The sequence below is a fragment of the Diabrotica virgifera genome, chromosome 4, assembly GCF_917563875.1.
Source record: "Diabrotica virgifera virgifera chromosome 4, PGI_DIABVI_V3a".
Lineage (NCBI taxonomy): Eukaryota > Metazoa > Arthropoda > Insecta > Coleoptera > Chrysomelidae > Diabrotica > Diabrotica virgifera.
In genome coordinates this window covers 155710592-155737824 of record NC_065446.1, presented here as the reverse complement: position 1 = coordinate 155737824, position 27233 = coordinate 155710592, and the positions used below count along the sequence as shown (strand labels likewise).

General features: G+C 32.7%; 1 protein-coding gene and 1 long non-coding RNA gene across 4 annotated transcripts in view; one reads left to right on the top strand and one right to left on the bottom strand.

The window, feature by feature from the left end:
• Positions 1-27233, top strand: part of LOC126883970 (phosphatidylinositol 4,5-bisphosphate 5-phosphatase A-like) — a 236386-nt gene that overhangs the window by 104963 nt on the left and 104190 nt on the right. For both annotated transcript variants that reach the window (XM_050649739.1, XM_050649738.1), the window contains exon 3: positions 425-600. In XM_050649739.1, coding sequence (XP_050505696.1) covers positions 425-600 — 176 coding nt within the window. The remainder of the gene's footprint in view (positions 1-424; positions 601-27233) is intronic.
• LOC126883971 (uncharacterized) lies at positions 9342-21430 on the bottom strand. 2 transcript variants are annotated; one of them, XR_007697789.1, is made up of 2 exons: positions 21281-21430; positions 9342-10498 (listed from the first exon to the last, which is right to left on the bottom strand). It is a non-coding gene; the product is annotated as an uncharacterized LOC126883971 (long non-coding RNA). The 2 variants fall into 2 exon arrangements; XR_007697788.1 differs by lacking the exon at positions 9342-10498 and adding an exon at positions 19557-20714.

Below are 27233 nucleotides of genomic sequence, written 5' to 3'. Positions count from 1 at the left end.
CCTGAAGTAAATTTTCAAAAAGCTTACACAGGGCGAATTTTTTTCTATGAACAAAACGGACTTTGTTTTTAAAGCCGACCTCATTTATGCTAATTCAAATAAATCAGTTGATTAGGTGGTAGTAAGTGTACCGTTTGACCAAAATAAGAGACGAATAGAAATTTGAGTCAAAATTTACAACTTCCCCTGTATATTATTAAACAATGAGAGTAGTCACTTATTATTGGTCATCTGTTATTCCCCATAGGGACCTCCATACGAGGTAGAGGTATGTACGTACAGTTCCTCATGACTCACCCTGTATATATAACCTTTTTAATAACTTATTATCGATAAAAGAGTATTCTTTTCAAATTTTTAAATGAGAGTTGTTTTATATAATTTTTAATTAATTTTGTTTATCATAAATGCACCTCTGTTTCAGGGTAACAAAGGAGCGGTGTCGATTAGACTAAGTATTTATGGGTGTTCACTTTGTTTTGTAAATGCTCATCTTAGTGCTCACGATAACCACTTAGATGATCGAGTAGAAGATTACAACAGTATTATTCATGATCAAGAATTCCATGTACCTGAAACTACAAAAATATTTTATCATGAGTAAGTAAATTTTATTATGTATTAATATCGATAATTTATGTTGGCATGCATTTCTTTGTTTTCCGAAAAGTTAGAACTGTGACAGGTGATTATTCAAAGATTTTAAATTTTTAATTATTTGGCTACAACATATGTTTAGAGATAGGGCAACACCTATTGTAAACTATTGTTAATGAGAATATACCACAATTTTAATAAAAAATAATTTATATTAGACGTTTCGATTTCGACATCGGAATTATTTCTGAAAATACAAATTAAACTAATATTACTGGTAAGGCAGGTTTAACTAGTCAGCTGGAATTGGTTTAAACTTTCTCTCTGTTTTTTTAAGCTTCTTGTATAGCTTTTTCTACAGTAGGTCGCTTGTTGAGCTTCTCGGTTAAATGACCGACAGTAGTCCCCTATCGACCAGTTAGCGAAAAACATGACCTGCGAATTAATCAAAACAAGATTTTTACAACAACAAAGGTAATGTTGTTCTGAAGCTATTTCCTTGTGGCATTTTTATGATTAATTATTTATATGGGAAATAAGCCACAATTAAAATGAAAAAAATAATTTTATTAACGTTTCGACGCCCAAATCGGGTGCCGTTGTCAAAATACAAAATATTACTAAATAAACAAAAATGTTGTTGCTAAGCAAAAAAATTCTTCTAATAATTTATTTAATCTGACTCAGCTATATTGGCAATTTAGGCATATATTATACATTTTAAAGTAGAAGACTTTAAAATGATATTGCCAATATTTATGAGTTGCGTTCCTGGGACGACTTACTGAAAGATAGTTCATTCGATTACATGAAATCAACCCCAACTCAAGAATATCCGTCACAAAAAAATTATAGCATTTGATCTGTCTTTAAAAAGACAACCAAATGCAACGACAGTAAAATTCTCGCGTTAGAGACCTCATAGTAAATCACAAGGGAAAACCAGGAAAAACCTGTGATACTATCCCGACATCGTAAGTATTTGGTCTTACATTTAATTTACTCTCAAAAAATAATACCAAATTCTGACTTGTAACATGTTTAAATTATAAATAATATTAATAATACTAGATATATAAGTAATACTAAAATATAAAATATGTACCAGCTCGATGTTATTGACTTACTAATCTTGGTATTTTCTTTCTGTTGACTTCCTCTTTCAGTATGGGCAACCACATCCTACTGCATTCTACCGAGGAATTTGCGACACAATTGGTTTCATTTAGCAGAATTAGAGCCGCTTCTTTGATTTTTCTCTTTTTACTATCTGATTCTTTCAGGACTATACTTGAATCTCTCCACTGAACTCTATGTTCATTATCCCATGCGTGTTGACATATTTGAGATCTATCAAATTCTCTATTTTTAATATAAGATTGATGTTCACTTATTCTAACGTCTAATGGTCTTGATGTCTCACCTAAATAAAATTGTTCGCATTCACAAGGTATTTTATAAATGCAATTCTTTGTTCTTTCTTGATCATTGTTAGGTTTAGTTTTAGATAGAATAGATCTCAATGTGTTTGTTGTTTTGAATGTTGTTGAAATGTTGAATTTATTTCCTATTGTTTTAAGTTTCTCGGATAGTCCTTTTATATATGGTATTGATATTTTCCTCGTATTATTTCTTGTGAATGTTGTAGGATCCCGTTCTAAGTTGTTCTGTTCCATTCGATCCAATCTTGACAATTCCTTATTTATAGACGATAAAGGATAATCATTTTTTAATAAAACAGATGTTAACAATTGTTTTTCTGCTAAAAAGGAATTTTCGTTAGAACAAGTAATTTTGGCTCTATCATATAAGGATTTAATGATTCCCTTTTTAACGTTGATGTTGTGATTTGACTTGTAATTGAGGTATCTGTTGGTGTGTGTTGATTTTCTATACACTTGAGTCTCATATCCAATATCCTTGTTTGAGATCAACACATCGAGGAAAGGTAGGCTGTTATTGTATTCCTTTTCCATTGTAAATTTTATTGTCTCTTCTTGAAATAAAGACAGATCAAATGCTATAATTTTTTTGTGACGGATATTCTTGAGTTGGGGTTGATTTCATGTAATCGAATGAACTATCTTTCAGTAAGTCGTCCCAGGAACGCAACTCATAAATATTGGCAATATCATTTTAAAGTCTTCTACTTTAAAATGTATAATATATGTCTAAATTGCCAATATAGCTGAGTCAGATTAAATAAATTATTAGAAGAATTTTTTTGCTTAGCAACAACATTTTTGTTTATTTAGTAATATTTTGTATTTTGACAACGGCACCCGATTTGGGCGTCGAAACGTTAATAAAATTATTTTTTTCATTTTAATTGTGGCTTATTTCCCATTTAAATAATTAATAACAAAGGTAATGATTGTCGATAGAGTCGTAGAGGTGATATAGATAAATAAAATTTAGTTTATTTAGTCAGTATCGTTAACAATCGAGGATGTGAAAAGGAAAATTGACAACGTAGAGATCGATAGAGCCACTATGTCCAACCTCATTAAAATATGGAAAAACACACATTTGGTCATGCAGAGATTAACAATCCACAACGTCTCTCCAGTTCCCTAGATTCAAAATATTAACATTCCTTGGACGTATAACACGCGACGATAATAATATGTGGAGATTAGTAGTACAATAAAAACCAGGGGGAAGAAGAGTCAACAGCGACTTCTAATAGAGGATAGAGATAGAAAGCATAGAGAAAGAAATAAAGCTCATAAGTTTAAACTAACTGTAGTTCACTCTTATGTACTTATTCTGCACAAGATAATAATATTGACAAGGTCTAAAGGTTCTCGTTTCTCGAGTATTCGCGGTGTGCAAGTACTTGGAAGGGAAACGAGAAACGACCGTGCGCGAGTCGCGGAGAAATATTGCAACTATCTTAAATAATTCATATTGTCAATTGAAATTGTCAAATTGACGTATATTTCATACCTTCTGTCATTGAAGCAGAAAAATTATATATTGCTCCACAATATTGATATGATATGCAATTATTATATAAAGGTAAATTTAATTAATTGTATTTTGAGTGCAGTACTGCATTTTAATAACTAATTTTATTTACTACATACAATTGTTCACGTTTTCATAACATAACCTGAATCTTATTTTTTCTTCTTACTATTTTTTTGGACTATGGCCTTGACAATTATCCAGTAACCAGGACTAATATAATTGGCCAATATAATTAAAAGTGCGAATAAAAGTACAGAGCGAAGAAATAGGGGTCGCTTTGCCGAACTTGCACGGTCCCAAAAGTAGAATATGGGCCGCTTCCTTAGCCACCTGATTAGTCACTCTTGATTGATACCGCGCCATCATTTTCTTCGTCTTGGTTCATTTTCGGAAGAATCAGTTCGACAAGATTTTTTTATTTTCAAATGTTCGTGAAAAATCTCCGCTTGCTTATCGAACATTTGCCCAGAGATTGTTACGCCCTTCGATCTTTTCTGCAGAAATCACTTGGTTAGAAAGTGCTTCATTAAGGTGTTGAAAAGTCAGAATCGGATATGAACTTTTGTAGAATTTTGTATTGTTTGCTTGATAACTTCATAGATTCGTGATAATGCTTCGACACTTTCACCTTTCCACTTCTGTTTAAAATATGTAGTATTCGTTCAATTAGTTCAGAGAAATAAGGAAAAAAAATATCCTGTTGGTGACAGAACCCCCTCCAGGTCGAAACCAAATTTTTTGAGTAGTATGGCCATCTATAATAATAACCTATATGTTTCCTGCAGCCGATTTTGATGATATACATAGTTATAAACAAATGAAGATCAAAAAACGGTAAATTTTCGCTTTTTTCGTCTATAACCAAAAAGTTATGTATTTTAAACAAATTTCAGAGTGAAAAACTCATAAATCGTATAAAAAAACTTCAATATGGCGTTCGCTGATTATGTCTATCCTTATTGGTTGCTTAGAAAATTGCAAATTAAATCATAAATTTTGAGTTTTTATAAATATTCATAACTTATGTAAAAATTAACTTAAAACTTTCTTATTACACGGAATGCTGAGACTTCTGGTGGTTAAATCATTCCCTAAATTTTAAAGAAATTGGTCAAATAGTTTAAAGGTATTTAATTTGTTTATCCCAAATTAATTTTTTTGCAACGCTATAAGTCAGAAAATGAAGAAGTTACACTAATACTTTGGATAGTTTATGAAAGAAGATTTATGCTATTAATTTAATTTAAAAAAATAACAAAAAATTATTCTTAATACTGCAGAATTATTTCACAAAAACATGTGAATTAAAAAAGGGGGGCTAACTTCGTCCCTAATTGTCCTAGGACAATTGTTTTTCTTTCTAAATGTGTATAAAAATTCAGTCTTTCCAAATATGAAAAAAAATATTTTTCTACGGGTAACGGTTAAAAAGTTATTCTAATTGTTTATAAGTAAGCAAAAAATCGACGTGTTTTTACTAAATAATTTTACACTGTTTAAAATTACTTTTTGTCATTTTTTTTAATTATGTCAATAGTATAAATATTCTTCTACCATAAACTGTCAGAAGTCTTTCTGTAACCTCATAATTTTCTGACTTATAGTGTTGCAAAAAAAATTAATTTGGGATAAACGAATTAAATAACTTTTAAACTATTTGACCAATTGCTTTGAAATTTAAAATATAATTTAAGCACCTAAGTCTCAGCAATTCGTGTAATAAGAAGGTTCTAAGTTAATTTTTACATAAGTTATGAATATTTATAAAAACTCAAAATTTATGATTTATTTTGCAATTTTCTAAGCAACCAATAAGGATAGGCATATTCAGCGAGCGCCATATTGAAATTTTTTAGACGATTTATGAGTTTCTTACTCTCAAATTTGTTTAAAATGCTTAACTTTTGGTTATATACGAAAAAAGCGAAAATTTACCCTTTTTTGATCTTCATTTGTTTATAACTATGTATATCATCAAAATCGGCTGCAGGAAACATTATTAATATAGATGTCCATACTACTAAAAAAATTTGGTTTCGGCCTGGAGGGGGATGTGTCACGAGAAAAATCTTATTTCTTCTAGACTAAATTGTTAAATCCTTGTTCTTACGTTTACCACTGGTTGCTGCCATTTTAAAATCAACGACACGTGTTAGGAATATAGCAGATCTCATAAATTCGGCGTAACACGTAGCGGCAAATGGAAAGCGAATTATTTCCAGGGATTCCCAGAGCTCTTTTGCAATCGATATTACATATGCGCCTCCCTCATGTCGTATATAGTTTCCGTCTAGGTATTTACATATGTTGACAGTATTTGGACGAAACTTCAAAAATGCAATGGAAAGACGCCGTAAAAGGAGCAAGACGATGCCTGGAAGGGTATGGAATATATGTAAGAAACGCCATATTGGTAATCACTACGCATCTGTTAAAATGTAAATCCTAATAGATATACATCTTATGTATATACATTGGAAGGGAAGGAAGGGATCCAGATCCTGTTAGTGTTTTAGCCACTCTTTATCCAGAGTTTTGTTATTCAGGTAGCGTTTTTCCAATAATTTAATATCCTGGTGAAAACTCACCTGTCCCCTTGTTACTCAGCAGGGCTGTTGTAACTACCAATCAAATGTACTTAATTACTGAGTACCAGTATTTTGGAAAAATTAAGTATTACTTGAATTTTTACTTAAAGTATCACTTTTTAAATACTTAAGAAAGTGTAAGTAAGTATATTTTAAGTTAAGTTCTGGTACTTTTACTGCTATAAGATCCTTAACGATTTCCGCTAGTATATTAAGTAAGTAATAGAGAGAAAGAATTGTAAAATCAGTTCAACAATTTGAGAAAATATTTTATTGTGAACTAATTAACACAATATTTTTAAACATTTAACAAAAACCTATTCGAAATGAACTAAATAGAAATAACAATATCCTGTTATATGGTAGATTATGAGGTTATTATCCTGTTACAAAATTAAATTGTTATCAGAATTTTTTACAAAGTAACAAAACCAAAATGTGTTTAATTTATTAATATTTGTATCTTGTTAATTATTTCCGAAGTAGAAACTGAAACGCTAAAATAAACTTATTAAAGTAAAATTGTGGCTTATTCCCATTAAAAATTATAAAATTTATATTCAGTTTAGTAGGCATTAGGCAAGAAGACTGAAATTATGCTTAGATAGATTGAGTAAGTTGGTTCTAAAAAATATATCATTTTAATGTTGTATGCCAGTGCCACAAAGCCATAAAAATATTTTTTAAATAGGTAAAGTGCCGCAATAAAATTTCATTCCAAACGTTAGCGTGATGAAACTATACGAAAGAAGATATAATTAAGAAGGGGGGTAGGGTATGTAGTCCAGGAACCAAAGCTTTTCAGCTCGCAATTTTTACAGAATGCATCGATTTGCTTGAAAATTTGAGAATAAGTAGTGGATAGTCCAACGATCAAAATCTATATGATGCCGAAAGGCGCTTTTACCATGGAGGTGGTTGCCACCCCACCTTGAGGGTGGACATTTTTTATTATATTTTGACCGCAAAAGTTGACCAAAACATTTATTTTAAGCAAAAGAAGTTCTATAGAGTTTTTTGATAAAATTAATATTTTTCGATTTATTCGCTATCGAAAGTGTTAGTTTTATATCGAAAAAATCAATGTTTTTCGATATTATACTCATTTAAGATTCACTCAATTTTTGCCGTCGAAAAATTTTTTTCAAACCAAGTTCTTGGGATTTAAATAACCTACAATTTCATATTTAAACATTTTTTCGTATCTCTGATGCTAATCTTTCTATTCTGAAGAAAATGGCATTTTTTACAAAACTACAAAAATTCGTTATTCGCTTTTAACTCCAGTTTTTTTTTAAACTAATCATTCTAAGCCAGTCAAACTTCTAGAATCTATTACTAATATATAAATAAAGAAGCATGAATAAGGCCAATGACTAAAAACCCCGCTAACTTACATTATTAAGCTTCCAATTGGATTTCTCCTTTTTTTTTTTTCAAAAAAATATATTGATGTTAACCGTAACTTTTTTATTTTTTATCCTAAAAATTTGGCAAAAAAAGAATTTTGTAGGTCTCTACAAGATCTATAAGGCTGTTAATATTAAATCCTTTTAAAATCCTAAGTCCCAAAAAGAGGTGACTGTAAAAGGGTTGGTAAAGGTGGTTTTTGCATGTTATTACAAGTTTTAATTGTCAATAGCTCACTCAGTTTTTGCCATAGAAAAAATTTTTGCTAACCCCGTTCTTGGGAATTAAATAAGCTACAATTGTCGATTTACATATTTTTTATCTCTGATACTAATCTTTCTATTCTGAATAAAAGAGCATTTTTGACCAAACTATAAAAATTCTAATTCTAATAATTCTATAAAAACTAATCATTCTAAGCAGCTCAAACCTCTAAAACCTATTAATATTACATAAATATAGAAGACTAAATAAGGTCAATAACTAATTTTAATTAGGGTGGTAAGTAGGGGGAAGTTTCCGATCACTTTTTCACTGAAAAAAGTAGGGACTAATATTCTTTTCATAATAGGTCACTTAATTTTTGAGCTAGAGACTTTCTTTTTATTTCTGTAGATAGCTATTTTTAAGTACTTTAAATTAGTTTAAACAAGCTATCCTCAAAAAATGCACAGTTTTCCCGTCTTTTGAGTTTGAAACAACAATATTTAGCTTTTGACGAAGAAGAGCTAACATATAATAAAGTATAGCTCAATTACTATTGGTCTTAAAGAAAATAAAAAAAAAACTGTTTTGGTTATTTTTTCAAGAGGTACATTTTTGTTAAGCAAAGTTGTTTTGATAAAACGAAAACTTTTTGAGTTATTACCAGAAAACTGATTAAAAACATTGATTTTTTCGATATAAAACTAACAATTTCGATAGCGAATAAATCGAAAACTATTAATTTTATCAAAAAAATTTATAAAACGTTTTTTGCTTAGAATAAATGTTTTTACCAACTTTTGCGGTCAAAATAAAATAAAAAATTTCCACCCCCCGAGATGGGGTTGCAACCATCCCCATGGTAAAAGCACCTTTCGGCATCACATAGATTTGATCCTTGGACTATCCACTACTTGTTCTCAAATTTTCAAGCAAATCGATCCATTCTGTAAAAATTGCGAGGTTTTGTCCTATTTTAAGCTTCATTACTTGGACTAATTGTAACCTGATAGAAGGAGATTTTCTGTTGGAGTGAATGCACAGAGAGTGATAAACTCCAACAGAAGTAGGAATAAGAAGATCTACTTAATGTAGCCAAAGGAACAACAATGTGGCTTCTGCGTTGAAGAAGCTGCAGTCTAAAATACTACTTTGCAGTAGTACTTGTATGGAAAGGTGCCAAGACGAAGAGTATAGAATTGATATAGGACTGAAGATGAAAATTATGAATAGATAGATGTAACTTGAATAGCTAGCTCAATATGCAAGAGAATGGCCACTTTACACTCAAGGAAGGATTCGGCCAATTTGCACGGCTATTTCTGGCTGGACAATAAATTAAAGGAAATGACAATGATGGCTAGAAAAGAAGATATTAAGACAATGTTCACAAAATAGAGTAAATATAATAATATAATGAAAATAGAATAAATTTTTGGGCGCCAGAAGAAGGATAACTGGGTTAACCCTCTTCCAGGTATTCTACGCTGCTATAGAGTATATTAGATTTGTAATAAAAGTATATTAAATGTACAAATATAGAGGAGTAATATGAGAAAAAAAAATATGCACAATAAATATATATTTATTAAATTTAACTACTAGATGTTCACAATCTCCGAGTTAAGACAAGTAACTAGTCTGTGACTCTAACATGACAAAAAAATGATACTAGTGAAAGTCAATTAAAAAATTATCACACAAATGTGATCTAAGAATAATCTTAATAAGGTTAGAAAATCTGAATAAGGGTACCTCTAATACAGAAAGTACAACTTACACCTAGATTAGTATGAACCCTTCACCAAATAACACTTGTACGATTTTAATACGTACACCCTAATTGAATACTACCTGATAATAGAATAAGGAAAATACCTAATGTAAATAATATATATTTTACAACTCTCAATGTGTTGACGGGTAACAAGTCCCTAAATGAACCAACTTAGTACTGGATACAAAAGATCCTTTTCTGACTAGTGGTTCTAAATAATAATCGCAAGTAAAACTAGTACCTTCCTGAGGGGATGGGTACTAGGGATTTATTCAAATATAATATAAAAAAATTAATAGTTAACGTTAAATAATATTTACAAAAATCTAATACAAATTGAAAAATTATGAAATAAGTTGAATGATTTTAAATTTAGGTGAATTGAACTAATATTATTTTTAAATTAACTGAGAAAACAAGTCTAAAATTAATACGAACCAAGGGGAAAGAACATGTATGGGGAGAATCTTCGAGCTCGAAACTTCTACCAAGAATTATATAAATTTGGGGGAACAGTACTAACTGTTAGGCATGGTTATTATAACTAAAATGTACTTAAATTTGTAGAGAAAGAAAAAAATATTTATGTGTAATTAAATTATGAACTTATGTGTATCTAACTTAAATGTCCTGAATATTACAAAAAAAAACAGTATAAGTCTTTAACTAGTATGAATAATTGTCCCCCAAAACAAACCCCTTTTCACGCGTTCCAACACTGATCCTTGGTGTGTGGTACCAAATCCGTGGTACGAAGTTAACACCGAAGTGGTGCAACTGCCCAATAGCTAATGAACCTGTCCCTCGGAGGATGCAGGATGATGAACCAAAACAAAACAAATGGGACTGTATCCTTAGACTTGTTCCCTGGTTGACTGAATCTTGGAAGTGTCTGCTCTCGGTGTTAGAGAGGGTTTACCAGCGGTAATAATAGATTTCTCCCGAATGGCTAAAAACAAAATATTCCCAGTTTATTCCTAATAAAACATGTCAGAAAAAGAAGTAAAAGAGAGAAGTTAATGAGGAAAGGTTTTTAGAAAAGAACTACAAAAAACCGACCTTTCATTGACCCAAAAAAACCTATCTACCTTGACATTTTAGCCATAGGTTGTGATCAGACTTTTAACAACTATGGCCTTGATTGGAATAGACAAGAAAACTTACAATAATAGGTTTTTTTCAAAAGAAGTTGTACATGTATGGTATAAAGAAATAGGTACTGTGAAAATATATGAACATATTAGATATGGGAAAAGAATTATGAAGTCTATGAAGTAAAATTTAGTAGGTTTCAAGAAGTAATGATATAATTGGCAATAGGTTTTCATAACTGGAAATTTTTTTATGAACATAACCCCATATTAAGAATGTTATTAAAGATCTTTTCTGGATACATGATAGACACTGCAACATTCTACATAAAAGCCAATCGATGACTTAATTTAAATTCAATCCATAATGAGAATAATATTATAATTGCCACCATATTGAAAAAACTATTATAAAAAAACATACCGGTGTGAGATCCTTTTTCTTACAGTTTCATTATTCCGTCACTTTAATTCACTCAACTTTCTATAACTTGCAACAACAATAATGGAACTATGCAACTGGAAATAACTTATTTTAATTATATAATTAGAAACTCACGCCGCCATTCTTATTGACACTCCCAAGACCAATGCTTCCCTCTTCACCGTTCCGGCTTCGTGACAGCTAGCGGCCGGTGTTCAGTACCAACCTCAAGAAATATCAATGTGACCACCATACACCCAGTATGACGTCACCAAGGGAATTTTGTACGAACTGGTTTTTAATATTCTAAGAAAATACTTTTGACAATAATTAAATAAGGTGTTCCCATTAATAATTAATTAAATAAGTGATGGAACGTCACATTCCCCTCCTACTGGAAGAAAAAAAAATTTAATCCAAATTTTTTTTTTTTATGCTCTAAATATTAAACTAAAGTAGTAGTAGTGTATTATTTATCGTTGATTCGCAAGATTACAAATAACCACAACTAAGGATCAAGGGAAAGCACTGCAGCAAATAACCTGAATTGCAGAAGATCACCCGAAGTCCTATTAAAAGCGACTGAGGTTTTGCCGTAAAAGACACACAAACTAAATATGAGACTAAATTTATAATGACAAATAAGTGTCGAATTGGCAGCAAATCCAAAGTTGAACTATCCATGGACATCAGATTTATAATGGGTATATCCAAGGACGAACAACCAGGCAAAGGTGTGAGCCAAATCGTACAATAACGCAAGTAAATATACTAAAGTTACCAAATAAATCAAGAAAATTAGTGAAGAATCGAACACTCAATCCAAAATTGGACCAACAATGGACACCAGATTCGTAATGGCATATCCAGAGAAGAACAATCAGGAAGATTTATGGAACAATTCTCACCAATACCGAATAATACAAATAGTAAACATACCAAAGGAATCCAAAACACATTAACCAAAATAAATGGGGAATCGGACACTCAATCCAAAGTCAGACTATCAATGGACACCAGATTCGCAAAATCATATCCAATGAAGAACGACCAGGAAGATTTATGGACCAATTCACATCAATACTAAATCATATAAATAAATAAGTGAAGAATCGGACACTTCATCCAAAATCGGACTATCAAAGGACACCAGATTCACAAAAGCATATCCAAAGAAGAACGATCAGGAAGGTTTATGGACCAATTCTCACTAATACTAAGTAAATAAACTAAATTAGCTCTACATCTACCCTCATCCGGTAATGTGAGCCTATCTGAACTAAATAATAGAAATAAAGGATGATCTTATAAGTTCTATGACTCTATGGCAACTACAAAATATGACGGGAACAAACTCCCAATTTTTTTTATAAGACTGTATATTCATTTGAACATACATAGGATTATCCAGGAGATATTCCTGAATCTAAGCAACAACTAATGCCTAAGGAAAGAAGGGGAATCTACTAAAAAGAAAATCAATAATTTGTCCCGATGGGTTAATCACTAACATTACGACTCTACGTATATGGATAGTCAAAGCATCAATATACTATGAAATAAGAGACATAAAATAAGCAAACTAAACTTCCCTATTATCGTGTGAAAATGTGTCTGGAATATTTGGACTAATTACACAAGAACGGCTAGAAAATGTTGCGCACCATTTCCCGACCGGAAATATTATCATGCATAAACATCCGCAAACTCAATCATGAAAGACATGGATTACGAAATCGAATAGCAGTGATCAGTTGCTGAATTTCGAACCCACGTATTCACCAACTTTGAGCATTAACAGACTAGTTCATCAGAAGAAATATGAAAGACCCAAGCATTCATCTATAAACCAAAATTCCAAACTCATTCCAAAATTATACTGTGGAGAAAATAAAGACCTGAATTATTGTAAAGTATCTAACATATCCGTGACAAATGTCAATAGCGTAACCCAATAACAAATTAAAAACCACATCTTTCCAATATGGCAAATCCAATAACATTATATAAAAATAATATATAAAAAAAATAATAAGTAGGTAATCAAATATCCAAAATATAACACATAATCTAAGATATGGTAGTGTAACATAGTTCCATCTATATTCAGCGAGAGTACTAATATGAGCCTACATATCCAAATATCTAAATATATAATAATCAACAGCTCTTTTATTGTAAGAGGTTGAGTAAGCAAACCGAAAATACAAGTGGAGGTTATCAAACTTGGTAATACTACTGCCTGGATTAATACTGAAGAGTATTGATCCCTAATGATTAAACTGCAATTCATAATACAAAAAAAATGATAAACTCGTATAAGCGGTATTACAGAATAATTCTTCGGTACCTAGTACTTAAGAAGTGAGAAGTCATTAAACCATGCCGAAGGATGAAAATTGAACTATGGACTTGCACTATCGAGTGATTAAAAAATTAAACCTAATTCTAATCCATAATTAAAACGAGCTAAAGGCAACCACAGGAAGGGATTAGCTCAACAACCCTGTTAAGCTAATCTTCTTCCGATGAAGTTGAATCAGCATCGTCCATGGTATTGTCAGGCAGTAAATCCTTTACATGAAATTGACCAATTCGCTTATTAGTCGAATTGTCCTTTAATTCATAAATCAAAGGAGATACTACCCTTAATACAGTACACGGAACATATTTCTGGCACAACTTTGCAGAAATGGCATCACCCTTACTGGATTTGACAAAATTGCGCTTTAAGACTCGATCACCAACAAAGAATCGCAGATCTCGTTTCCTCAAATTATAGTGCTGCTGGTTCCTTAGGTAAGAAGATTTTAACTTCTTCCTAATGTCTGAGAAAATATGAGGTAACGTCTGGAGATCATCTAAGCGATGAAGTTTCTCAGATATTTGAGGAAGGTTTTCGGAATTGTCTGAAATTAATCCAAAATAATCACCTGATAACGCAACATTCCTACCAAAATTCAGATATGCTGGGGAGCACTGGGTCACTTCATGGACAGAAGTCCTTATGGCCTGAGCTATGGAATGGATATATTGATCCCAAGCTCGGTGATCCGGGTAGGTATAGGACCTTAGAGCTGTGACAATACTGCGATTTACTCTCTCAGTATGATTTGCTTGTGGATGGTAGGCAGCATTGTAAAAGGTCTTTTGAACCTTATATTTAGCTAAAAGATCTTTAAAGGCCTTTGATACAAACTGAGGACCATTGTCACACGACACAATTTGGGGAACACCATACACCAGAAAGACTTGTTCCTCCAAATATTTTAAAATTGCTGGAGTTGTGGCCTGACGAAGAGGACAAACCAAAGGAAATTTAGTGAAATAATCCACAACTACCAGGCAATAGGTATTACCCTTGTAGCTCCGAGGGTACGGTCCAATGAGATCCATTGAGATCATCTGCCAAGGAAAATTGATGTTTCTGAAGGAACCCATAAGTCCAGCTTGTGGTAGGTTACTTGGTTTACAAGTAGCACAAACCATGCATTTAGAAATGTACCTTTTAATAGACTTCCGCATGCCAGGCCAATAATATAATTCAGCAATGCGGTGATATGTCTTATAAAACCCAAAATGACCAGCTGTAACTTCATCATGAAACATATGCAGAATATTTTCCCTATTTGGCGTAGGCACAACTATTTTCCACTCCGACATGTTGGATAAGGACTCTATCGGACTAAAGGTGTGTTTGTACAGAACATTATTCTCTACCTTAAAATCAGGATATTTTTGTGGGTCTTGAGTAACCCTATCAATCATATTCTGATACCACACATCAGGGGTTAAAGAAGACAGATCTAGGACATTAATATCATGGACACGTGAAAGAGCATCTGCAACCACGACCCCGTTTGCCTTTCTATGGACAATCTTATATGAATAGGCAGCCAGTTTACATATCCATCGAGAAAGTCTCTGAGAAGGGTTTTTCATACTATGAAGCCATACCAAGGAACTATGGTCCGTAATTATAGTGAAATTACGACCTTCCAAATAATAACGAAACGCTTCTAACCCATGGATGATAGCTAAGAGTTCTTTCTCTGTGGTTGAATAGTTTTTCTGGGCCTTATTCAACTTCTTACTAGTGTAAGCTATTGGGTGTTCAGAGCCATCCTTCAACTGAAATAATACGCCACCAGAAGCAGTATTAGAGCAATCTGTCATCAGATAAAAATGCTCATCAAAATTAGGTGACATCATGACCGGAGCGCTCGTTAAAGCATCTTTAACGCGCCTAAAAGCTTCATCGGCCTCAGGAGTCCAAGTAATGGTCTGTCCCTTTTTCCTGTTCTTCAAAAGATCAGTAAGAGGAGACAACAAGGTAGAGTATGACGGTACAAACCGACGATAATAGCCACACATTCCCAATATCCTACGGACTTGGGTGGTGGTCTTAGGTATGGGAAAATTTTTAATAGCTACTATTTTCTCAGGATCAGTCCTTAGCCCCTGGTTATCAACAACATAACCCAAGAACTTAAGACTAGGACGACAAAACTGACATTTATCCAAATTGATCGTCAGATTAGCTTCCTTAAGACGTAAAAATAACTTATCTAAAATTTCCATATGAAGGGAAAAATCGGGAGTGACAACCAAAATATCGTCCAAATAATAGAAAACATAGGGCTCTAACTGTGGACCAATGACTAAATCCATCAGACGACACATTGTCTGAGGAGCAGAAACAAGACCGAAAGGCATGGTGACAAACTGGAATAATCCTTTACCACTGACAGCAAAAGCAGTATACTTCTTGCTCTCTTCACTCAGTGGGATCTGTAAGAAGGCCTTAGACAAATCAATAGAAGAGATGTATTTGGCATTCTGAAGTTTGCTCAAAATCACATCTATTCTGGGGATAGGATAAGCATCCCTGTTCGTTGTGATACTGTTTAGTTTTCGACCATCAAAGCAGATCCTGAAGGATCCATCCTTCTTCTTCGTTAACCAGAGTGGGGAACAATAGGACGACGTTGAATGTTCTATGATATTTAAAGCAAGCATCGAATCTACTTCTTTTTCTAAATCTGCCTGCCAGGCTTGAGGTATGGGATACTGATACAACCTAAAAGGAGTGGGATTTCCCACTTCGATAGTGTGAGATATTAACGACGTACGACCTAGTTTGTCTTTTGAAGAAAGAGTAGTGAATTTAGAGATCATACTCTCTAATTGCCTTTGTTCGGAGCTTGATAAACTAGCAAAATCATGAATAGCACTAAGGGTAGATAAATTAAATTCAGATATGGAAAAAGAAAAATCAGAACAACTTAAGGTGCTATTGAAAGCATTGAAAAAGTCCATACCTAGAATTATAGAATTCTGCACGGAAGGAATAACATAGAATGTAATTTCTCTACATAAATCGGCCACTGTGATTTCAATTTGGAGTTTGCCCGTAATGGACTGAACTGTACCATCTGCAGTAGATACTTGCAAAGATGAAATGGGCATAATGGGAATACTAGAATTTTTCAATAAATTTAATGAATGTGCCCCTATCAAGGAAATATTAGAGCCACTATCTAGCAAAGCTAAACACGATTGTCCTAGAATTTGAATAGGGAGATATGGCCTATTATCATTTTGTTTCCTAACTAATAAAGAATTAATATCTAGATATAAAGTATTTGGTTGTCTAGAACCGTTATAGGGAACTAACCTAGACGTATCATCATCATTAACAAAACTAGAATCTAATATAGATAATGGAACTACATCACTATCACAATTATTATTGTTACGTTGAACACTACCAATCAAAGAAGAATTTGTAAATGAACATCTGTGATCATTTGAATCAAGCGAATCTAACGTATCATCTATAGAAATTAATTTCTGGTTTAATTTTGTTTTGTGGTGTGTGCTGTTTTCTTGAACGACACCCCTTTCCCTTTTCGTGAAGATGGGTTTGGGTTGCTGGATGTGCTTGGTCCAGCAGTTTCGTTTGACGATGGGGTTGGATTCCCTGATTGGGTGTTGGACGGAGAAACGTTCAGGGGACGGACCTCCGACGTCTCGTTTCCCGAACACTTAGAACAATTCCTTTTAAGGGTGTTCTCTCGGCCACAACCATGGCAGAAAATACGACTTTGAGGAATCCCACAATTGTAAAACGGATGACCTGGCTGATCACAATTCCAACAGACAAGAGAACTAACAACCGAAACATTATGATCATGGCCCTTATTTGGCCAAGAACGTTGCCTAAAGGAAGTTGGCTGAGAAGAAGAGTTAGAATAGGATCGAGATGTGGATGGAGGTTGAGAAGACCAGGATAAAGTTTCCTCCAAACGTTTGCACTTTATAGTAAGGTCATCAATGTTCTGAATGTCCATAAGAGCTAATTGTTGATGATAAAAGGGTAATAGACATTTAAGGATGATTTTAATTTTAGCTAAATCTGACAAAGGAGTGTCTAAACGACTACACATACCTAATATAGTATTAATAAACATAGTAACAGATTCCCCAGGTTTCTGCTTATGATTCTTAATTTGATCTAGTAGGTCGTCCTGGAACGAGTACGGAAGAAAATCTGACTTCAACTTTTTAATCAGATCAGACCAACAAGAAAAATTACCCCTATTATTCCTAAACCAGGTAAAAGCTGTCCCGGTGAACAGTTCAGCAGATGCAGCAAACAAATCCTCTTCAGAAACACCTCTAGATACTCGAAGACATTCAACCCTTTCCAAAAATGACATCACATCAGTGTGCTGTTTTTCACCTGAAAATGAAATACCCCATTTGTGTACTTGCACAGGTTTGGAGTAAGTGAAACTAGATACATTGACTGGAGCATTAGGAGTAGAGGTAGCTATGGGGTTAACTCTAGAATCAAGTTCACCCTCTAGTGTTAATATTCTAAGAGAAACAGATTTCTTGAAAGGTTCCTGTTCTTCGGTAGGACAGTGTAACAAGTGTACACGGGCAGAAATATGGCCTAGACGAGATGTTAATCGCACATACTCTGTATCCTTTACAGTTCCCCTAAATTTTTCGATTTTTTTAGACAAGCTGTCCAATGTTTCAGAGATTCCTTTCTGTTGTTCCTCAAAAGGGATGGATACAGCTGATATTTGGAGAAAACTCCTATTGCCAGCTTCTTGTTTCAAAGCACCTCTCAGAAGATTGCGTTTTTTATCGACAGTTGTCGACTCCTCTGGCATTATGTCCCTAATCTTTAATTCATAATCCAGTTCATCCACCAGAAGATGTTCAGCTTTAAAAGCACACATGATGAGAGCAAAATTATTGACAAGTAGTCCAAAGAACAGAAGTATGAAAGATACCTAAGTTTGCACGCAAAATATATATACCGAGAAAATATTCGCAACACACCAACAAAATCAAAATGGCCAGCAAAAAAATATATATATATAATGAAGTATATAATCAAATAAATATATAAGATCAAATAAATTGATAAATAATCCAATAAATAATGTATACTCAAGTAAACCTACTACCTAAATACTGGAAGTAAATTTTTATTTATATGTAACTTACCACCACTTTGGAAAAAATATATATAATAATAATCAATGCTTAGTTGTACCTCCAACTATACCACTATTGGCTGAAGGAATAAAAATTACCTTATATGAATTATATTATTAATAGCAATATTAAATATAAGTTCCCAATAAAAAATTCAAATTTAACCCAGAATGTAAGTTGCACAAACCTATACTATAATGAGGTCCCAAAATATAAACAAAAATCAAAACAGCGTATAAGAATACCTGATATGTATCAGAAATTAAAATTAAAATAAATAAGTAACAAGATGTGTATAGAGATACCAAACGAAAATAACAAAGAAACTTGAGATAAAAAGAGAAGAATTGACCTAAATAAATACTGTCTCAGACCAAAAATAAGGCCACCACGTTGGGAAGCCGATGTAACCTGATAGAAGGAGATTTTCTGTTGGAGTGAATGCACAGAGAGTGATAAACTCCAACAGAAGTAGGAATAAGAAGATCTACTTAATGTAGCCAAAGGAACAACAATGTGGCTTGTGCGTTGAAGAAGCTGCAGTCTAAAATACTACTTTGCAGTAGTACTTGTATGGAAAGGTGCCAAGACGAAGAGTATAGAATTGATATAGGACTGAAGATGAAAATTATGAATAGATAGATGTAACTTGAATAGCTAGCTCAATATGCAAGAGAATGGCCACTTTACACTCAAGGAAGGATTCGGCCAATTTGCACGGCTATTTCTGGCTGGACAATAAATTAAAGGAAATGACAATGATGGCTAGAAAAGAAGATATTAAGACAATGTTCACAAAATAGAGTAAATATAATAATATAATGAAAATAGAATAAATTTTTGGGCGCCAGAAGAAGGATAACTGGGTTAACCCTCTTCCAGGTATTCTACGCTGCTATAGAGTATATTAGATTTGTAATAAAAGTATATTAAATGTACAAATATAGAGGAGTAATATGAGAAAAAAAAATATGCACAATAAATATATATTTATTAAATTTAACTACTAGATGTTCACAATCTCCGAGTTAAGACAAGTAACTAGTCTGTGACTCTAACATGACAAAAAAATGATACTAGTGAAAGTCAATTAAAAAATTATCACACAAATGTGATCTAAGAATAATCTTAATAAGGTTAGAAAATCTGAATAAGGGTACCTCTAATACAGAAAGTACAACTTACACCTAGATTAGTATGAACCCTTCACCAAATAACACTTGTACGATTTTAATACGTACACCCTAATTGAATACTACCTGATAATAGAATAAGGAAAATACCTAATGTAAATAATATATATTTTACAACTCTCAATGTGTTGACGGGTAACAAGTCCCTAAATGAACCAACTTAGTACTGGATACAAAAGATCCTTTTCTGACTAGTGGTTCTAAATAATAATCGCAAGTAAAACTAGTACCTTCCTGAGGGGATGGGTACTAGGGATTTATTCAAATATAATATAAAAAAATTAATAGTTAACGTTAAATAATATTTACAAAAATCTAATACAAATTGAAAAATTATGAAATAAGTTGAATGATTTTAAATTTAGGTGAATTGAACTAATATTATTTTTAAATTAACTGAGAAAACAAGTCTAAAATTAATACGAACCAAGGGGAAAGAACATGTATGGGGAGAATCTTCGAGCTCGAAACTTCTACCAAGAATTATATAAATTTGGGGGAACAGTACTAACTGTTAGGCATGGTTATTATAACTAAAATGTACTTAAATTTGTAGAGAAAGAAAAAAATATTTATGTGTAATTAAATTATGAACTTATGTGTATCTAACTTAAATGTCCTGAATATTACAAAAAAAAAACAGTATAAGTCTTTAACTAGTATGAATAATTGTCCCCAAAAACAAACCCCTTTTCACGCGTTCCAACACTGATCCTTGGTGTGTGGTACCAAATCCGTGGTACGAAGTTAACACCGAAGTGGTGCAACTGCCCAATAGCTAATGAACCTGTCCCTCGGAGGATGCAGGATGATGAACCAAAACAAAACAAATGGGACTGTATCCTTAGACTTGTTCCCTGGTTGACTGAATCTTGGAAGTGTCTGCTCTCGGTGTTAGAGAGGGTTTACCAGCGGTAATAATAGATTTCTCCCGAATGGCTAAAAACAAAATATTCCCAGTTTATTCCTAATAAAACATGTCAGAAAAAGAAGTAAAAGAGAGAAGTTAATGAGGAAAGGTTTTTAGAAAAGAACTACAAAAAACCGACCTTTCATTGACCCAAAAAAACCTATCTACCTTGACATTTTAGCCATAGGTTGTGATCAAACTTTTAACAACTATGGCCTTGATTGGAATAGACAAGAAAACTTACAATAATAGGTTTTTTTCAAAAGAAGTTGTACATGTATGGTATAAAGAAATAGGTACTGTGAAAATATATGAACATATTAGATATGGGAAAAGAATTATGAAGTCTATGAAGTAAAATTTAGTAGGTTTCAAGAAGTAATGATATAATTGGCAATAGGTTTTCATAACTGGAAATTTTTTTATGAACATAACCCCATATTAAGAATGTTATTAAAGATCTTTTCTGGATACATGATAGACACTGCAACATTCTACATAAAAGCCAATCGATGACTTAATTTAAATTCAATCCATAATGAGAATAATATTATAATTGCCACCATATTGAAAAAACTATTATAAAAAAACATACCGGTGTGAGATCCTTTTTCTTACAGTTTCATTATTCCGTCACTTTAATTCACTCAACTTTCTATAACTTGCAACAACAATAATGGAACTATGCAACTGGAAATAACTTATTTTAATTATATAATTAGAAACTCACGCCGCCATTCTTATTGACACTCCCAAGACCAATGCTTCCCTCTTCACCGTTCCGGCTTCGTGACAGCTAGCGGCCGGTGTTCAGTACCAACCTCAAGAAATATCAATGTGACCACCATACACCCAGTATGACGTCACCAAGGGAATTTTGTACGAACTGGTTTTTAATATTCTAAGAAAATACTTTTGACAATAATTAAATAAGGTGTTCCCATTAATAATTAATTAAATAAGTGATGGAACGTCACATAATGGTTTGAAATCAACATTTCCAACACATTTTTGTAATTTTTTTTTTGAAACTATGGCAGAATTATTATTATTTCTTTTAATTAAATAGGCATATTTAGTACTATTTGAAGAGTTCTCAAAAAATTCAAGGCAAAATATTAAAAAATAAGCCAACGGTGGCAAATTTTTAGACACTTAAAAAAATGGATTTTGCGGTCATCACAACTCATTAAAATTCAAAAAGTTTTATTAGCTGATGAGTTTCTCGAAATAACGCTGTCGAGTTTTTAAGTTTTATCGATTTTTGAGTTTTTGGCCAAAAGTCAAAATAACGAAATTTTTTGTAGAAAAAGTGATGCACTTTTCAAAGTGATACACACCGGAAAATGTTTTTGAATCGCGGGGTAATTTACAAAAAAGAGGAACAGCTGTTAAACGTTTCTCACTACGCTAAAGCGCACTTGCGCAAAGCGGCTACAAAGCGAGTCGAAAGTAGGGATATTAAACATGCTGTATTTCCGGTAATTTTGCTCCGATCATTTACAATAATAAAAAATAATTGAAAATTTCAAAATTATTCTTTACACTCAAAGATTTGTCAATTCTAATACATAAGATAACTTAAAAAAAATAATTTTGTGTTTGCCCGTGATATCAAAATTTTCAAACGTGCCACTTGTGGCACGCGTGCCATTGGTTCGCCATCCCTGTTATATACTAAGGATTTGTGCAGGGTGATACAAAAAATAGGTCTATTTTTAATCAATTAATCAGAACGATTGTCATAAATCGGTGGGAAACTTCTAAATTGCTGCAAAATATTGACGCTACTCGAAGTCTCAAAAGTATTATCAGTTGTTCTAAACATTCTAAAGGAAACGTAAAGCAGTTCTAAAGGAGATTAGTATTCTTTAGAAGCATGACAAAATATTTTTAATTTTACATATATGTACCTACTATAAAATTTTATTTATTTGGGTACATTTTGCTATTTGTAGTTATATTTTTGAAAGTCTATGTCACTTTAGCATTCTCAAACGTAATCTAGTGTAATAAAATAACATATATTTTTTGCCAATACAAACAGTACCTAACTAAACACTTTATAAAACTTTCTACCTAAAAAAACTGCAGTTGATGATTGAATAGTGATTTTACTTGTACTGGACAAATTTCCAATCAAAATATTTCCTCCAGTCTCCAAGAAGAAGAACAGAAGGTCTACAGTTAAATTTTCGTTGCTGTTGCTTTTTTGCTATTCGATTATGTTCACACTGATTCTAGATATGTAAGTACCTAAGGACGGAGATATTCCTTTTCAATTCGAGTCTCACAATTCCTGTATAAGTAATACGGATTTCACGGTTTCCCAACCCTCAAGAGGTCTTTAATAATAATAATATCGGTTTAAAACGTTCTTCGACGTCTTCCGATTTCCAATCTCCATCTCGTTCTGTCATCCCATAGATCGTCCTCGAGTTCTTTGTCCCTGATTTCTCTATCAACTCCTTCTCTCCAACTTCTTCTAGGCCTTCTTGGTCTGCGCCTTCCTCTTGGTTGCCATTCGAGGATTTGTCTTGGTATTCTATTCTCCGGCATTCTCCTTACGTGTCCGTACCAGCTGAGTTGTTTCGTCCTGATGTCGTCAACAATAGTATGTGTAACCCCCATGATTTCTCGGACTCTCTCGTTTGTTATTCTGTCGCGTCTAGATATTCCCGCCGAACGGCGCCAGAAGTCCATTTCTATTGCTCTAAGCATTTTCTCTGTTCTCTCTTTTAGGGGCCAAACTTCGCATCCATATGTTGTAATGCTTTTTATTATAGTGTTATATATTCTTTTTTTATTTTCCTTAGAAATATTTTTATCCCACAGTACGCTGTTCAGTAAGGAAATGCCTTTCCTTCCCTGTATATTTTGTTCCTTAATAGCTGCATCTAATTTTCCGTCTTGAGTGATCTTTACTCCCAGGTATTTGTAGTCTTCACATAATTTAATTTTTTTAATTAATTTAATTATAAATTTAATTATAATCAAGAGATCTTTATGAGACTCGAAATGAAAAGAAACCAACTGTTCATTTAGCAATTATTATCAAATAATGTACCAGAGTAGGCTTGCAACTAAGAATACCTAGAATCCTATAATACATACATCAGCAGTTTACCATGCAAATTTTGCACTTTTTACTTATAGACCGGGCTGTATCGTCGCCCCCGCTAGCGAAATTATTCCGATTCGATTTTTTTGTACAAACTTACTCAAAAAGAGGTCCTTATAACATATCCACAGGGTGCCGGGCGGTGCCGTGGTCGAAGAATTGTTTAAACATTTTTTTTTAAACAAATTTACAAAAATAAATTTTCAACTTCGAACAATAATTTTTTTTAGATAATTTGGGTCATTCTGAGCAAAAAAGGTCTCTTGTGATTTTTCTCTAGAATTGATTGTTGTCAAGACGCGATTTAAAATTTGAAAAATGCGAAAATGGCCATATAACTCGACAACAATCAATTTTAGAGAAAAATCACAAGAGACCTTTTTTGCTCAGAATAACCTAAATTATCTAAAAAAAAATCGTTCGCAATGAAAAAATTATTTTTGTGAATATGTTTAAAAAAAAATTGTTTAAACAATTGTTTAAACAAGTTTGTGCAAAAAAAATCTAATCGAAATAGTTTCGCTAACGGGGGCGACGATACAGTTGGACTATAGAGCTAATTGTTAATAATTAAAAATAGCAGCTTTGTAATAAAATAATGACAAAAATCTCTTCAGGAACTTGAAGAAGGGGTTTGAATCTTGATTCGGTCACTTTTCATAATAATAATTTTTAATCGAGTTTTTAAGCCTTGAAAATGGCCATTTTCGCCAACTTATAAGCTCAGAAACAAAGAGATTGCCCTAAGATACAAAGAAATTGTTGATTTAGAAATAGCAGCTCTGAAAAATGCAAATGATAGTAACAACCTAGAACAAAAATGGCAATCATTTAAAAATATATTATTGGAAGCGGCGAAAAAAGTATGTGGCATTTGTAAAAGGAATGACAAGGTGAAACAAACAAACTGGTGGAATGCTGAAATAAAACAACAAGTGAAAACTAAGAAAAAACTTTGGAATAATTATTTAGGAAACAAAACAGAAAACAATTACAACAAATACAAAGAGGCAAGAACTGCAGTAAGAGATATGATAAAAACGGAAAAGGAAAAGAGTTGGCATCAATTTGGACAACAGCTGGAACACAATAGCAAAGAAAATCAAAAACTTTTTATAGAATATTAAAATCCCTGAGAACAGACAAACCAAGTAAGGATATGAGAATTAAAAACAAAGAAGGAAAAATAATCACAGAAGAAGAAGAAATTATTGAAAGATGGCGGCAACACTTCCAAGAATTATTAACTACCACAAAAGTGAATAGGAATAAAGAAAACAGTAACGCGACAGGTAGTGAAGAACAGAGAACAAGAGAACATCGAGATAACAATCGAAGATACATTAGAAGCAATAAGCAAACTTAAAAACGGAAAGGCACCCGGGCACGACCATATACCACCGGAAATGCTGCAGTACATGGGAATGAAAGGTGTACAACAATTAGCCGAAATATTCAAAGAAGCAAGCAAACAAGAAACAATACCGAAGGACTGGGAGATAGGAGTAATATTGCCGATATATAAGAAAGGAGACCCCAAAGATTGTAACAACTATCGAGGAATTACACTGTTATGTTCTTCACTCAAAGTCTATGAAACAGTACTAGAAAAAAAGCTGAGAAACATTACAGAAACTACTTTAAATGAAGCACAGAGCGGCTTTAGAAAGGGACGTGGAGTACAAGACCATATTTTCACGGTAAAACAAATAATAGAAAAAACGTTACTGTCTAAAAACAAAGCATATATGGCCTTCATAGACCTGGAAAAGGCATTCGACAGAGTGAAACGACAAACTGTGTGGGACAGCTTGAAAAGAAGAGGGGTTGACGATAAACTAGTTGAAATCATCAAAAGTATTTATAAGAGAAATAGGAACTACATAATACATAAAAACATGAAATCAACAGAATTCGAAACAACTGAAGGACTTAGATAAGGAGGTGTCATGAGCCCAACCCTATTCAACATCTTTATGGACGAAATCATGAAAGAGTGCACACCGCAACTAAAGAAATTGCATGTAGGGTACAGGAATCTCCAAAGAGTAATCATTTCGGAATGTGCATTCGCAGATGATGTAGTTGTTATCACAGAAAATGAAGAAGATCTGCAAAATAACCTGCAAGCGTGGAATCACGCGTTGTGTAAACAGGGTATGAAGATAAATACACATAAGACGAAGACCATGGTAATATCCCAAGAACCAGTCATAATAAATATACAAATTAATGGAAAGGAAATAGAACAAGTAAACCATTTCCAATACTTAGGCGTTACAATCGAAAATAATGGAAGGCAGGACAAAGATGTTGAAGAGAGGATTAGTAAAACATCAAAACTATTTCATGCAATAAAAAATAGCTTCTTAAACAAGAAAGATATCACAAGAAAAACCAAACTAACTGTATTCAACACCATATATAGACCACAGTGCTTACATACGGTTGTGAATCATGGATACTAACTAGAAAACTAAGAAGTAATATACAAGCCCTAGAAATGAAGTATTTACGAAGAGTTAGAGGAGTGACAATGAGAGACAGAATAAGAAACACATATATACGCACAGATCTTAAGACGAAATCAGTACTTGAGTATATTGAAGAAAAACAACTAAGTTGGTGGGGACACATGAAAAGAATGAAAGATAATATACCGGTGAAGAAAATATGGGAAGCTAGGATACAATAGAAAAGAAAAAGAGGAAGACCTAGAGAAGATTGGGACACAGTAGTCGCTAAAATCATCCAAGGGAAGGGGAAAACAATAGCAGAAGCAAGGAGATTAGCATACAATAAGAAACAATGGTCAACATCTGTACACACGCGAAAAGACTTGTCAGTCCCGACACTGAAAAGTAAAAGGGACTCAAAAGACTATATATATATATATATATATATATATATATATATATATATATATATATATATATATATATATATATATATATATATATATATGTCTTCATATCAAGGCGAGATCCGTTTGTATCATAAGATATAAAAGATGAGATCCATTTTGAATAAGAATAAAGAATATTTACATTATTTAAGGGCTCTGTCCAGAAAGGCGATTGTCAAATATCTCGAGACTAGACAGCATATCGAAAAAACTTTGGAATACTTTTTTAATGGTTTTTCAAAATCTATATACTTATGCAATAGCAGGGTTCTTATTCTGCCTGGGAAAGCGGTGGGTGTAGCAACTTTGAATTATCAACTGAAACCCTTTATTTTTAATTAAATAGTTGAAATTTAGAATTAAAAATACACAACCTTTGTTTTAATCGATAATAGCTTCTTTAATCCAGTCCGAAGAGCTTCAAAATCGTCGTTTTGATGACATTTTTAGGGTTTAGGGGTACCTCAGGTAGCTTAAAACGTAAGAAATAAATTTGAATAGTAACGGATTAAGCCAACACAG